The sequence below is a fragment of the Botryllus schlosseri genome, chromosome 14 (genome assembly GCF_051294905.1).
Source record: "Botryllus schlosseri isolate E-star chromosome 14, Bs_hap1, whole genome shotgun sequence".
Lineage (NCBI taxonomy): Eukaryota > Metazoa > Chordata > Ascidiacea > Stolidobranchia > Styelidae > Botryllus > Botryllus schlosseri.
Genome location: NC_137249.1, coordinates 24,816,334 through 24,831,638, shown reverse-complemented (window position 1 = coordinate 24,831,638; position 15,305 = coordinate 24,816,334). Strand labels below are relative to the sequence as shown.

The following is a 15,305-nucleotide window of genomic DNA, read 5'->3' as shown; positions in this document are numbered from 1 at the left end:
CATGAAAACTCCGTGTGCAACTGTACAGTGTGCACTGTGCAGTCATGCCCTGGTCGCACGAAGCAAGAAATTTTTTCAAAGGTATCGCATGAATTCGATCAATAAATATATTACTTGCATATATTGGGGGTCGCCTCTGTATAGTAATGGGTTCATTTGGCGTTTTAGACATAGCAATATCGACGGTTTCGGTGAACATGCCTCTGTCATTTATTGCACATGTTTCATCGCCGACGATCTCGCTTCGAGCGCACAAGTGAAGTCGCTTGTTGGACGACACGTTATCTCCTAATTGCGAGTATAGTTGGACTCTATCTATAATTACGCGTATTTATAATTTCCAGGGGGGTTCCAATACTAAATGCAATTAATGTGACAGTAAATCACGCGAAGTTCTAAGAAAAACTTCAAGTCCAATAAATCTGGTACGGAATATTCTACTTTCTGGTCATATACGAAGATCTGCGATGAATGTGGCTGGCCCATGGTTACGCCAATACGTCGAAACTGATGTTTTAGTCATCATCAAATTTCGCGGTCAGGCTAATCAAATTTTAATTGGCCTTGGAATTTTACCTGATAATTATATCTAATTTCGGGAATTACCTCGCAGGCCACACAAAACCTTCTCGCGGGCCATATTTGGCCTGCGGAGCAAGGTTTGGCCGCCCCTGATCTGTATCGTTACTAATAACAGTGATTGATGGTACATAAAATCCTATTTTAGTTGTTATTAGTAATTGAAAGATACCTTTGTTGGCATTTCTTTACATGATAAAGAAGTTGAAGTCGGAGTCGAAGTCAGGGTCATTTTCACAAACTCCGACTCCAGTCAGTATTTTTTCCACGACTCCGAATCCAGCCACTACAGTTTTCATAACTCCGACTCCACAGCCCTGGGAGCATGTTCAATGTTCATTGGCCACATCATAACCACCCGACTCCAGCGTTGTGGCAACAACTGCACGCTGAGTTCGAAGTTTTATCGAAAAATCGACCAAAAATTAATTATTCACAGAAGCGGAAACGCTATTGTATATTTTCAAAAATCTATGATCGCACTGCTGTGTCACTTTATCACCAAGTTCCCGGATTTAAGAGAAACCCGATTTGCGATTCAATAATAATACTCCAATTCCAACGTCCACGTTTACTCATGAATATCTTGTATTTCTCACAGCGCGTACGCTAGGATAACGCCAGATTACGACTACAGCAAAGGCAGCATAGTAATATGCCAATTTATATCGTCGTAAGCGCCACTTTTTTATCAGTTCTTAACTGTATGCAGCAGGACAATCATCATGTCTTTGCCGATACTATTGTTCGCTAATAAAGGTGTTGCGACTTGCTGGAATAAAACCACTATGAGTCTTGAGTTATCCATATATAATTGATAATAAGGTATTCGAGTGATAAGCAAGGTCACGAGGTAACATTTTGGAATCAGTTGACCGGTCTAGCCCGCGGGTGATTTTGAAGTCTTGAATCCAGCCCACGACGCAATTTGAATTTGACACCCCTAGTTTAGAGGTCCGGGGCTGGCATAAGAGTCGGAGTTGGTATGTTGAAAATGTCTGGAGTAGGAGGTAAAGTGAACAGACTTCTTATTCCTGGTCACTGTGGATGGTCCCGTGCATGTACAATATACTCGGGTGCTGGAGCGCAGTAATACCTATCAACATGCCGCTGTTTAATATAAATTTCATCTTACTTCGAAGACTGCAGCCCTGGAATATGCAAGTAATGCTTCTCTCAGTACATCTTCATCTAGCCAAAGCTGTTGGATGAAGACATTCTTCAAAAACTGGCACTGCTTCACCAATGACAGTAACGTAATTTGATCGTTTTTTACAAGATCGAAGTTGCGAATATTAATTCGATGGAAGATATCTTTCAACTCGGCGATGGTTGTGCTTCCACATTCGGCTATAAGTGTAGCTAAACGAACGTCGTACACAACACCACCGTCCTGCAGTATCATTTTCTTCAATTGCTTTATCAGAATGTCTCCGCACTTCTTTTTCATTGATCTGACGCCTGTAATTTAAATAAAACTGTGTGTATTATCTTTATCAATTCACAGGTCACTGACGTGTAGTGAAACTCATGGTTGATGACTTACTAACGAATTTAGAGAAGCGATTACCAACATATAAACGCGAAATGGATTTGATTCGGTTGACAGCTTGTTTATTACCACATTAACAATCTTCGGACGTATCAAGAAACTACTGGAAGTTTGGGGTGTTCAAAAATAACTTTTTTACTGGCTTCTTGATAAATCCAAATATTTTTTCTCTCATAGCAATGCCTCTATAGGTTGGAATTGCACCACAAGTGGTGTACACTGTACAGCAGGGGTGGCCAACCTTTTCAGCCAGAGGGCCACATTTGATTGACGAACTATTGCACGGGCCACTAGCCGCGCGAAGCGCGAAAATTTTTCGAAGTTCATTGGTCAATAATATTGTCACTTGACTATATTGCGGGCCTGCTGTATATCGCTGGGCTCAGTTTGCAAGGAATGGACTATTCGGCGCCTGGACGTATCGATATCGATTGCTTCGACCAACATGCGTCAATCATTTTGTGCGTGGGTTTCATAGTCGACGGTCTTTCTGCCAGCGCAAACGCAAGGTCGCACATGTTGAACGGCACTTTGTCTCGTGGTCGCGAATATAGTTCGACTCAATCTGATATTTTAGGCGTTATTTCATTTTCACAAAAGGGTAACAATATTAAAAGCAAGAAATGGAGTGACAACTTGTTGCGCGAAGCGTGTAGAAAATTTTCACTTTCGATAAATCTATCGCAAATTATTGTGTGTACGAATATCTACCAAAATGAGATTGGCTCATGGATCTGCCAATGCGTCGGAACTGATATTTTAGTCATCACATGTCAAGTGGTGCGGCCAGACTAATCAAATTTTTGGTTGGCCTTGCAAGTTCACAATCTGTGCAATCCATTTTTGATAATATTATTAATTTCGGAAATTACCTCGCGGGCCACACAAAACCTTCTCGCGGGCCACATGTGGCCCGCGGACCACGGGTTGGCCGGTCCTGCTGTATAGCTTTGATTCAGGTAACCTAACAATTTTATCAAGTAGCCAGTACAATTTGTGTAAAATAGTCATTTTTGAACAGCCCTACTGTATATATATATAAATGCCTACTGATGTTGAATAAAAATAAGGATGCAAGATGCTGACAGGAAAGTATTCGGTGGGCGGGCGGGGTACCTACAATTGTATGACGATTGACGAGTAAACCAGCATGCTAAGAACTAAGCTATTAGTTCGTTTATCAGCTACATGCTTCTAATATGAGGACGGCGGCGGCAGGTTTCATTTCTCGTGTCTATTTATTCAGGGAGTTAGCTAACGGCAGTGGTTCTGGGGTTGGTGAGTTACTAGCATAATATGACACAGAGACATAGAATGTTTTAGTTGTTGATCATATGTTTAGAGCAGGGGTCGGCAGACAAAGAGCCGATTGAACCAATTTCCGATCACATAAAAACCGACCGAGATCTGCACTGTCTGTTCCATACTTTGCGATCACCAGACAGTTTCATGTTACTCATGCCAAAGAACATACGAAATCAAAGACTATAGCACTGTTTCTCACCATCGCGTAGCGATTACACTTCTTGTATGTGGAAACCGTGCAAACTCTGGCATAATGAAAACAACTTTCAAACTCCCACGATCACAGTGTGGCTGATGTCATCACAGCTAACGCATGGTGCGTACTATATCATTCAGTAAATAAAAAAGGGAAGATATCCATGTTTTAATAAAATTTACGAAGTTTATTGACATCTCTTCAGCTGATCAACTAATTAGCGCAAGACTCAGTGAACGATATATCAGACAACATGGTTAAGTAGGACAGATCTACAAATGAAGCAAATTCTGAAAAACTAAACGGGACAATCATTGGAATCAAATGGACGTAGACTCGCAATATCGACGAATTTTATTAAGCATCGATTATCATACGGCCATGTCATCGCTCTCCCGTAAAGAATCGTCTATTCTCGTTTTAATGCAAACGGGAAATTGCAGACTAAACGCTCATCTGTACGGACATGGACATGGACATCATGAATGACATGGTTATCAATACCTTGCAGCAGGATAGAAATCTTCACTCTGCCTAGTTTCAAATTGGAACATATGTATTGATGTTTGGTTATGCTTATTAAACACAGTTTTAACGTTGCTGCTTGGCAGGAGTAGGCTTAGTTAGGTAAACGGGACAACGATTTGAAATTTCGTACTCGTGGAATAAAACATTGTGATTTTTACATTGAAGCATTACAAATCAACGGCTGCCGACATAAATTACAGCCGAGCTGTTATTTACCGTTACTCGTAATCGCATCTCGCAATATCTGTGTTAAGTGGACACACGGCAATAGCCATATGTATCTCCAGTTCACTGCCCAACTAACAGAAGCCTTATTCATCATTACAGAATTTATGTTCACTGTATATTATTCACATACGGTCCTCCTTGAAACAGGCACCAATAATTAGTTTGCAATTCCTTAATGAGCATTTTGGATTTGACGCCACAGCCAACAGCTGGAATCAGGATCGAAATAGCACTTCTCCTGTCTTCGGACGGCTCCGTTGTTATTATTACTTTATTGCATGTTGTTAATTCGTGACCTCCCGTTTTCTATATAGTCAAAATATATTGGAGTCACCCAAGCGAAGCAGACTAAACCATAAGAATAACTTATTCCGTGAAACGCACACACAAATTGTCATTTCTTCTCGGGGTGCATGGTTTTCGTCCGTGAGCAGTGAGCACCCAAGCTGGCATTTGTAGTGTGGGGCTCAGATTGGGAGAACAGGACCCTTCATCGTGCCCATTATGTCCTCGAATGTAAAATGAACACATAAACAAAGAAAGTTTCGGCCAAGACCTCTATCTGGTAGCACACTTCGTGAAGTCGCATGTTGGCAGAGACCACACTATATTGATGTGTCGTGACGCGGTAACGTCCGGCACCGAAATACCTATTTCTATAAATTACACATATATTTTCCATGCGGGCGAGGGGTATGCATTTTGAAGTAAACATATCTAGCGAAATTGAATCGCAAAGCGCGAACAATTTTCAACCTAAATTAAATCGCTCAAACATACTATTTTTATTTTGGTCTTGGCGAGAATGTAAAATTTCTAAACCGTTGGGTGCGAGAAAGTATCAGCTATAAAGCTGGGCAATGCGTAATTTGTGACGCAACAAGCAAAACGCTTTACGTTTATAACACGTAGTTGTTCTCTCACGAAGTCTTTTCATTGCAATGCAATCGTTTTATTTTCGCCCAATATGTGTGCAAAGATAAGTTCTAAGAAGCAAAATAAATGTTATCGTGGGTAATGGTGATTACTTTTCCTTGTAATCGTAATCGCAATCACATGATTCAGAAGTTATCGTAATCGAAATCGATTACATTCATGAACTAATCACCCTATGTCTGCTTGTTACTACGCCGCGGTCATGTGCTTGACTGCTTGGTCTATACAAATATGCATCAATTCTCGCGAAAACATACGAAACTACCGTACGATAAGTAGGCTATACATTACTGCACCAGTACGGCACTAAATTTTCTAATAATAGTGTGGTAGGTGTGGTATGTAGGCTATCTCAGAGTTAGGCGAGAATCATGCTATAAAATGATAATTATCGACTAAATTTATAGTTACAATGAAAGGTGCAAAGATTCAACTTGTGTTCACATACCATCAATATAATTAGGCATTCTTTGGTTGGTGCGTTCGTTTAATACCAGACCATACAACAGCTTGCGGATCAGATCCATCTCATTTCTATTCAGTACTTCAGACACGATAGCTTCGATTGTATTTTCATCAAGACTTGTGATGTGAATGGCTGCGCAGAATTCCTGTGACACATATAGACATCATTACGAGATGTCTTTATTTTTCCGATGAGCATATTGAAAATAGGCATCCTAATGAAATCTAATTATCACAATGGAAAATATTGAACATAACGATTATGATGAAAAGTCTTGACCAAGGGCAAGCCTCCAAATAACCTCATATTTTCGCCAAGTCACAAAAATATAATTTTCACAAAAAAAAAACAAAATACTATATTGAATAGGGCCTATCTATTCCAAATCAGTGTGACTTCTGCTGCTCCGTTTCAAGGACCAGGGCGACATTGCAAAATACTGCGGTAAATCGGAATCTCAGCCAGCGGTAATGAGTAGGGATGGTGTGAACCTCTGAAAGGTTCAGGTTCGTGTGAACGCGAATCTTTTTGAAAGGTTCTGTGTGAACGCGAACGTGACCCTCATGACGTCACGTGACGTCATATTGCTAATTTCAACCCTTTATTTCAATGGAGTGATTGCCTATATTAATGTATTGTACATGTACGATGTACATTCTACAGTACACGATACCTAGCGACGACTCGCGCCACATAATGGTACAGTGCTGAAGTACATATTGAAGTTTTAAACGTTGCCAAATGTATGAACTGGGGCAATCAAATGATATAATGATACCATCAAATCAATATCTTCCGTTGCTCTGCAAACATTTTCGACGAGGATTTGCCAGGGAATACAAGTTTACGCCTTAACGGTCTCGGCCTGACCAAACAATGTATTCGGCGTCTGAGTATTGCTACATGGATATTGAGCAGAGTGTATAACGGGTTTCTATGCTTGCGACCGATATTACCCCATTAACAAGTTATGCAACCGTAGCCAACACCCCAATCGCACGGCTTTGGTTTTTATGATACAGTATGCATATGAAGTCAAGATTGACTCCGTACGCCTGATAGATGTTTACATCAGAAAAATATATCAATCTCATTGATTGGTTGAATAAACATCATTCGCTGACTACATGCAGTTTATTTCGCTCTCGACGTTATGTGATTGTGGGTCGAGCTCAGAGCAGAGAGTCACTAAATATTCACAAACGGAAAGCTGGATATTTCGAGCAAACTTTTGTAACAATGAAAGTAATATTTTTGAGATTGTCAAGGTGCATGCTCGTTTAGAGTTGATTGTCTATGCTGCCAGCGCCATGCATAAATGGCCCGCATTTGAAATGCAATAAATTTGAACCAAAGATGTTATAATGAAGTGAAAATTGAAATATATGAAAAAGGTTCACAGTACAGAACCTACCAAGGCTCTGTTGTGAACGCGAACCTCAAAATCTCCGAGGTTCATATACAGAACGCGGACGTGAACCTCACGTTCACACCATTCCTACTAATGAGCGCTCTGAAATGCGATCAGGCCTACCACATAGTGTTAAAATTGGTACATTTTGCGGCCAGCTCACGCAAGGATGGTTTGAACCATAGTGTCCTATATGGTATCGACACAAGCAAATCTCACGGTTCAATGAAATTGTATCACGTCTCAACTTCCATTTGGCTACAGGCAATTTGACGGTTATTTTTGACTGGCTTGCCGAGCAATAAATTTGATGAATCGGGTATCAATCGAAAGCTAACTCTGCACTGATTACGAAAATATAAATTTTATTCCACTCATGGCCCTGGAACCCCCACAATCAGCCCCAAATTATTCATTGTTGAGTAGATTGGCAGTGTGACGCAACAATGCCGTCTGGCGAAACGAGAGAGAAACTCAAGAGCAAGGATGCGGCCGAGCGGCGAGAGTGGGATCAGCTGACGTCGCGGCAATAGCTATGTGCAATTATAGATAACTAACCTAGCTATACTTAGACGGAAGGATCTCCATAAGTTAAAGGATATGGCTGATAAATTCGTAGGTCCCAAATACATTCTGTGGACCCAGTTCTACCTTTACAAATCTAGGAAAGGGTGGTAATGTGTGCTCGCTTTTTGCGAAGCGCCAATAGAAAGTATCAACAGCGCCACGCATCTCTGGAGCCCTACGCAACAACCGGGCTACGGTAATCGATATCATAATAATCTGACATATCCAATGTAGACTACTTAGACGTAGCCTACATATCTCTATCAGCTGAAGGTTATTGCGCGAAAATTGGTAGGGACCAAATACATTCTGTGGACACAGTTCTACCCTTACAAATCAAGGAAAGGCTGGTAATGTGTGCTCGCTTTTAGCGAAGCGCCTATAGAAAGTATCAACAGCGCCACGCGTCTCTGGAGCCCTACGCAACTAGCGGGCTAAGGCAATCGATATCATAATAATGTGACATATCCAATGTAGACAATTTAGACGTAGGCTAAATATCTCTATCAGTTGAAGGATAATGCGCGAAAATTGGTAGGGCCCTTATACATTCTGTGGACCCAGTTCTACCCTTAAGAGTCAAGGAAAGGCTGATAAGGCGTGCTCGCTTGTACCGAAGCAAATAGAAAAAGTATCAACAGCGCAGCGTTTCTCTGCGACGCGATTGCACATAGCTATTGCCGCGACGTCAGCTGATCCCACTCTCGCCGCTCGGCCGCATCCTTGCTCTTGAGTTTCTCTCTCGTTTTGCCAGACAGCATTGTTGCGTCACACTGCCAATCTACTCAACAATGAATAATTTGGGACTGATTGTGGGGGTTCCAAGCAGGGCTTCGGAGCAGCCGTAAATTTGCATTGCTCCAGCTCCGGCTCCGGAGCTTTCTTCTATCATACATTAGCTCCGGCTCCAGCTCCGGAGCTGCATTGTTACCACTGCTCCGGCTCCAGCTCCGGCTCCGGCTCTGAAAACTATCGAAGGTGTCAACCGGCGGCCTGCGGCCTGCGGGCCATATGTGGCCCGCGAGAAGGCTTTGAGTAGCCCGCGAGATAATTTCCCATTATATTATCGAAATTCTGTAATATTATCGAAATTGAATTGCTCATATTGTGAACTCGCTAGGCCAACCAAAAATATGATTAGTCTGGCCGCAACACTTGGGATGTTGATGACTATGGACTAAAATATCAGTTTCGACGCATTGACAGATCCAGGGTCCAGTCACATTTTTAATAACTCGTCGTACATTACAATAAACTAAAAAAGTAGAAACATTTTCCATCACGCTTCGCGTGTTTAATTGTCACACGATTTCTTTCTCTGTAGCCTACCGGCCCCCACCTAAAAATGAAAAAAACGCCCGATTTAGCCGATTGAGTCTAACTACATTCGCAATTACGAGAGAAAGTATTTTCGCGTTAGCGCTAGCAGAAAGATTGTCGACGATGAAATGTAGGCACAAAATGATTGCCGTATATTAGCGGAAATCTTCGATATCGATATGTCCAGATGCCGAATAGTTCTGTACTTGCAGACTGAGCCCAGCGGGCGGTATACAGTCGACACGCAATATACCCAAGTAATAATAATATTAACTTGGAACATTTTACGCGCCTGGCGCGGCTAGTATGCAGCGCCCTCGTTCGTCAATTTCATGTGGCCCTTTAGACGAAAAGGTTAGCCAGCCCTGGTCTATATAGATTACTAATTTACCCGTACTTTAGTTATCTATGGTAATCTAGAGTCTGTCAGCCGTCAGTAACATCGGATGCAGCAACGAATACATATAGGTGCCGCTGCCGCCGTGCTGGCTTGTGACGACATAATGAATACTTGTCAAATGTCGATAACATCATAGTTGCACTAGAACGCACTTTACTCCGTGCCACAGCATTAAAATTCTGATGCGGCGTTTTAACACTGGCACTGTACTCATTAACATTAAGCCATACAGCTCAATTCAATCTTTAAATGTGCGATTATTATTCAACTGTAACTGTAGTAAGAGCAAAATGGGCGGCTATAACGACGTGATCAATAGAAATTCGATTTGTACCAAATGGCCAATTGTTTGACGTTCGATATTGGTGCACTCGTTACCAGTCCATCCGGTGTCGATCAAGTTTATCGGAATAATATTTTCCCGTTGAAACGAATCGAATAATCGAAATAAACACTGTGCCATGCACATTGCGCCATGCCCATAACGAATTAAACTATGCAGTATGCACATTGCACATTTACAAGTTTACGAAACAGATGATTACAAATTGGAAATCGCGTATCAAATCAGTATAGTTTGTCTCCAACATAGAATACCATGGGGTTTTGGGCTACTCTTCTGTCATCCCCTATGTAAGCTCGGAAATCCTTACTGGAGTGAATGACAATGATGCGCAGTAATGAATTGCAATTAGCATGCATAATTGCATACTCGCAACAACACTGTCCACTTTCGCGGCCCGACTAAAGACCTATCACGAAAAAACGAGTATTTGCTTATCCGATTCATAGCCACGATGAGATGGAATTTCTCGGCTCGCGCTCGTCATATCGACATGTGCAACGAAATCACGTTTTGATCATCTCTCCCATTTCGCGTAATACATAGTGATCATTATTTTCGAACCGTATACAATTGGCCAACAAGGTTGTGCTGATGATAAAATTGCGGGTATGCCGAATACCCTCAATATTCACAGGCATATTTCGCATACCGAGGTTCGGCACTCATGTATGAAAATTGAACATTGAACATACGACTGCTCTGCTGTTAAATCCCCAGGAACATGGTTAGTCGGAGAAGGTAGCGCCAAAGAGGAAAAGATTCTTAATTTCGCGAAGGCCTGCTGTTGAATTATGTGAACTCAGCAGATATCGTTGTTGCATATATAATGGCATCTTATGAAATACGTCGGAGCCGGAGCTACCTCTCAAATATCTGGCTCCAGCTCCGGCTCCGGCTCCGGCGGAATTTTATGTAGAGCTCCGGCTCCGGCTCCAGCTCCGGTAAAAATGCCCGGCTCCGGGGCTCCGGCTCCGGGCTCCGGCTCCGGCTCCAAAGCCCTGGTTCCAAGGCCATGAGTGGAAAAAAATTTATATTTTCGTAATCAGTGCAGAGTCAGCTTTCGATTGATACCCGATTCATCAAATTTATTGCTCGGCAAGCCGGTCAAAGATAACCGTCAAATTGCCTGTAGCCAAATGGAAATTGTGACGTGATACAATTTCATTGAAAACTGAGATTTGCTTGTGTCGACACCATATAGGACACTATGGTTTGAACTCACTTAATGCAAGACGCAACTAGATTTTTCGCAATCAACGCGCTCGTTTGTGACTTGGCCATGTCGGCAATCTCAGAAAAGGATGACATGACATTGACTGAGGGCTTGTTAAGCTACGCGGCCAGCGATTTGAAGTTTAACTGTGGCCACGGTCATCCTTCACGAAAAGAGAAATATATATAAGTTAATAGCATGTACACAAGCGTACAGAACATTCTAGTTTGCCTGCCAAATGCTACACAAAGGCGGCCGTGTCATGCATCACGGTTACATTGATGTATGTCTCCGTATGAAGGACACAGTCGGCCCAATTTAACATTCTGCAAAGTGCAAAAATGGCCCGGATGGTAATTCGCAACGAGTTTACAGGGCTGCCAAATCGGACAGAATGCTATCATTCGGCATCGAATTACTGATATTGGCAAGGAGAACGCGCGAGCTAGCCAAAGATTAACACTGGATATTCAAGAGGTATCCATCGGAAGATTAGCTGTATATAATGAAACTATATTTGTGAGAGTTCTTGTCCAGCTTGGTTCTATATCAAATGCTATAGCCCATGACAAATACACCCAAACACACAATTGTCCTTCAGGCTAAGTTAGGTTTTGTTGCGTGCCATCTTTCATGTGACGTAGCGCTACCAGTCACTGTAAATGTTTTTCAGTTAAACAATTCGTCAAAAATAATCATGTGCAATGATATGGGCTTGACTCAGGCGTACCTGACCATGAGCTAAATAAAAAGTCACTAGCGCGGCCCCGCTCTACGCCACATCAATTTAGATCCTAATGTCTGAGATCCCAAAGGCACGTTTCAGATGGCATATGACATTACATCAGAGGTCTCAAACACGCGGGCCGCATGCGGCCCGCCAGAGCATTTTGTGCGGCCCGCGACGACATTTTAGATTTTTAATAATTTGATAATATATAAGTGTCACATATATCTTTTCAGGTTATAAAGTGAAAATTCCCTCTTATATTGATCCGAAAGCCGGAACCAAATTATCAAACTTGACTATCACACCAATTGCAAACGCTACCATGCAGTGGAAGATTCACTATTTCGCCACATTTCCAATTCATGATGACAAAACCTGACCCTTAGACGATTCGTGACCGACATTTGTGAGTTGGACTTGGACGCGACTTAGAATTACTCAGACTCGGGCTAACTCGATGGCAAAATGAATATGACTCGAGTGGACTCGGAATGCCGTGAATTTGTTAGAACCATGGACGCAACAAACCAATCGCGTATCAGGGGAATAGTAATAGATCAGTAGGTCCCAGCTTGGTATTTCGCTAACTAAGCAAATAGTTATGGCAACCATTGGCAATCTGTTAGTTGCACCTTTGGTGGCTAAACCATGTTATTAAGGCCACTTAAAGGTATCGAGTACCGTAGTGGTACGCTCCAACGATGTAACAACAATGGGCCGTTCGGCGTTCCGACATTTCAATCACTAGGACACATTCATTAATATATTTATATTATATTTATATTTTTTCTGCTCCTATAATTGAAGATATTTGGTCATGAGATTAATAGCCTACTTATCGGAAGTATACCTGGATCCTGGATTGGAATTACAATGCTCAACTTAAAAATGTTTTGATATCAGATCAATCTCTATTGCCAATCTGTTAAACTCAAAATATTCATAGTAGCTGCAAAATTATAACCCGATAGCTTTTATGATGGCATCATAAATTTGTCCGCCCATATGGTGTCTATATCTTATAATTAATATATATTAAGTAGGCCTACAACAACAGTTATATTCAAATAGTTATAAATGTGATGATTGTTTTCGTGCCAGGCCTAAATTGATACCAGAGTAAATCACACTTTGACGATGTGTGTTTAGTAAACACTGTTTACTGTCAGTCTGCTGGATCGTCTCACTTTCAATAGGACAATTCCCGCCAAATAAGGCCTACAGAGAAAAACATAGAATAGCCCTATAAATGCGGCGGCTCGCGGCGTCGTCAAAACTGGAAAACTGGCCCGCGAGCACATTTGAGTTTGAGACCTCTGCATTACATTGTAATGAAACATTTCATCTCTCCATAACGTTGTGTCTTGGTACGCGCTCTGCAGAGATGCTTGTCAGACAGGCCCTAAAAGCATAAGCTAATACGACCTACACGCATTCAGCGGTTGCTCCTAATTCAGAGACATATTCTGATCGATGCAAGATCCAGTGTCAGTCACAATCTAGAGTCGGTGTATAGATGGTACGACGCAAACTATGTCATTTAAATCGTAGAATACTTCGGATTATTACCACTGTTTAAATTTGGAAGTTTCAGCATATATTAAACTCATTCTGAGTTCAAGGAATTTCGTTTCTCTCGGGTGGCTATACGCGCCCCACTTGAGATGATTCCCCCCCCCCCAGTTTGTGAACCACTGATCGAGTATGTTCAATTGCTCGCTTCGTATGCTCAACTATTTAGGCCGAGGTTGGAATTTATCAGACGTGCACCGATGGTCACAATCGTGCAACCGCGAGTAAAACCAGGAGAGATTAATATACTATCGAAAGCTCACAAAGCCCATTTTATAACGACTGGACGAACATTTATGAAGGAATATAACAAATCCATGAAAATATTCACGCGCTTCGTGCAATTTGCTGTATCCGAAAATGATAATTACCAAGTCTTGTCACGATATCAAAACATTTCATTCCAATTCAGCACACCAAATCTTGATATCATGTCGTACAAGTTGTGCCAAACTGATCTTGGTGCTATCAACTTGTAATCAAGCTAAAATAATGACTATCAGCACTTCAAAGCTATCAGCCTCCATCCCGGTCGATATAACGAGGTGTGACGTGAGCCCAGAAAAAATGCTCGAAATGGTAAAAGCATGAAAAAAGATTAGGAAGCACTGGTCTAATTGGATATCATTGCACGAAGGCTTCGATATTACAAAATATTCTAGAGATGTGTCGTCTCACGGGCAAAACAACATGCATTTACCAGATAGCAACCTTTGGCTAATAATGTGCAACTCACGGTTTGCGATATCGCAAATACAATAATATTTCTGATCTAAATATTTAAGTCGCAGAGTCAAAATAGGGCTCACCTGCATTGATTGGTGGCAGAACGAATACTTTTTGTTGTGTGCGTGTATAATTGATTGGTGAGGGTCAACGGTGACGCCGCTTTTGATGAAACCGTTGAGATCGTCCTGATTAACTTTCATGGATTCCATATCGTCGATGGTAAATTCGAACCGATTCTCTTTACTACCACGGTATGCGAGTTTGGTGACACTTTTCAAGCGTGGATCATTAACGTGGGGCGAGGCCATGAATCGGGAGAATACCGCGGCCATTAGTGTTGAAATATTTTGGGGAAGCTCGCCTATGTTTTGATGGAAAATCATCGATGTGTAAGAGAGGAAAATCGGATTTCTGCAAAGAGCAAACAGTTTTTCTGATGAAGATTGTAAGGAATTGATCATTATTTCGCTGTCTTGACCAAGGAGATGTTTGGCCGCTATAATCATATTAGTATCATCGAAACCCCCGAGTCCAATCACTTGGTCGGGCTTTTGATGAGGTAAAAGCTCCCAAAATACTTCCCGCCTCGAGGTCGTTAACAACGTGGCACCTTTCCAGATATTCCCCGACATTAAATTAGTGATAATGCGTCGCGGATCCGCCGAAACATCCGAGTTTATTATTTCTTCGCATCGGGTTATTTTAGTGCTACATTGATCGAGACCGTCGATGATAATCAACATTTTGTTTGTGTTGTTTTCGATCCAATGTTTACCAGCCCTCCCTATTTCTGAGGTCCATTCTCGTTTCAGATCTCCGGTTATTTGGTTTGAAAGAAGCAAATTGAAAACTTCTGATGGCGGGTTACTTAGTAGTTTGGAAGCCAGTACATATACAACAAGCTCAATACGTTCATTGAATTTTATTTCCTTATTGCGCACAGCACGATGATAGATCTTTGATAGCGTTGTCTTTCCTGCACCGGCCTCACCCAATATCATAACGTGGCGCGCTCTCTCTCCATTCGGCTGTACGTGGAAATACTCCAACTTGATTTCTTTGACCACGGATCCGAAGCACACTTCGGATTTAGTGCGGTCATCTGACGAAGTTCGATCATATCCGTCCATGTCGAGTATCATAAGCTTGGGCCGTGAAGCGAAATCCTTAAAATCTTTCATTTGTTGCTCGGAATGGCGTCTCATGATATTTAAAAACTCAGCGACT

The 15,305-nt window shown here is 41.8% G+C and overlaps 1 protein-coding gene across 2 annotated transcripts in view; it reads right to left on the bottom strand.

The window, feature by feature from the left end:
* Positions 1 to 15,305, bottom strand: part of LOC145456395 (NACHT, LRR and PYD domains-containing protein 4E-like) — a 96,337-nt gene that overhangs the window by 76,009 nt on the left and 5,023 nt on the right. For both annotated transcript variants that reach the window (XM_080334512.1, XM_080334511.1), the window contains exons 3-5: positions 14,159 to 15,303; positions 5,773 to 5,935; positions 1,715 to 2,040 (exon numbers count right to left, since the gene is read on the bottom strand). In XM_080334512.1, the coding sequence (XP_080190638.1) occupies positions 1,715 to 2,040; positions 5,773 to 5,935; positions 14,159 to 15,303 (1,634 nt within the window). The remainder of the gene's footprint in view (positions 1 to 1,714; positions 2,041 to 5,772; positions 5,936 to 14,158; positions 15,304 to 15,305) is intronic.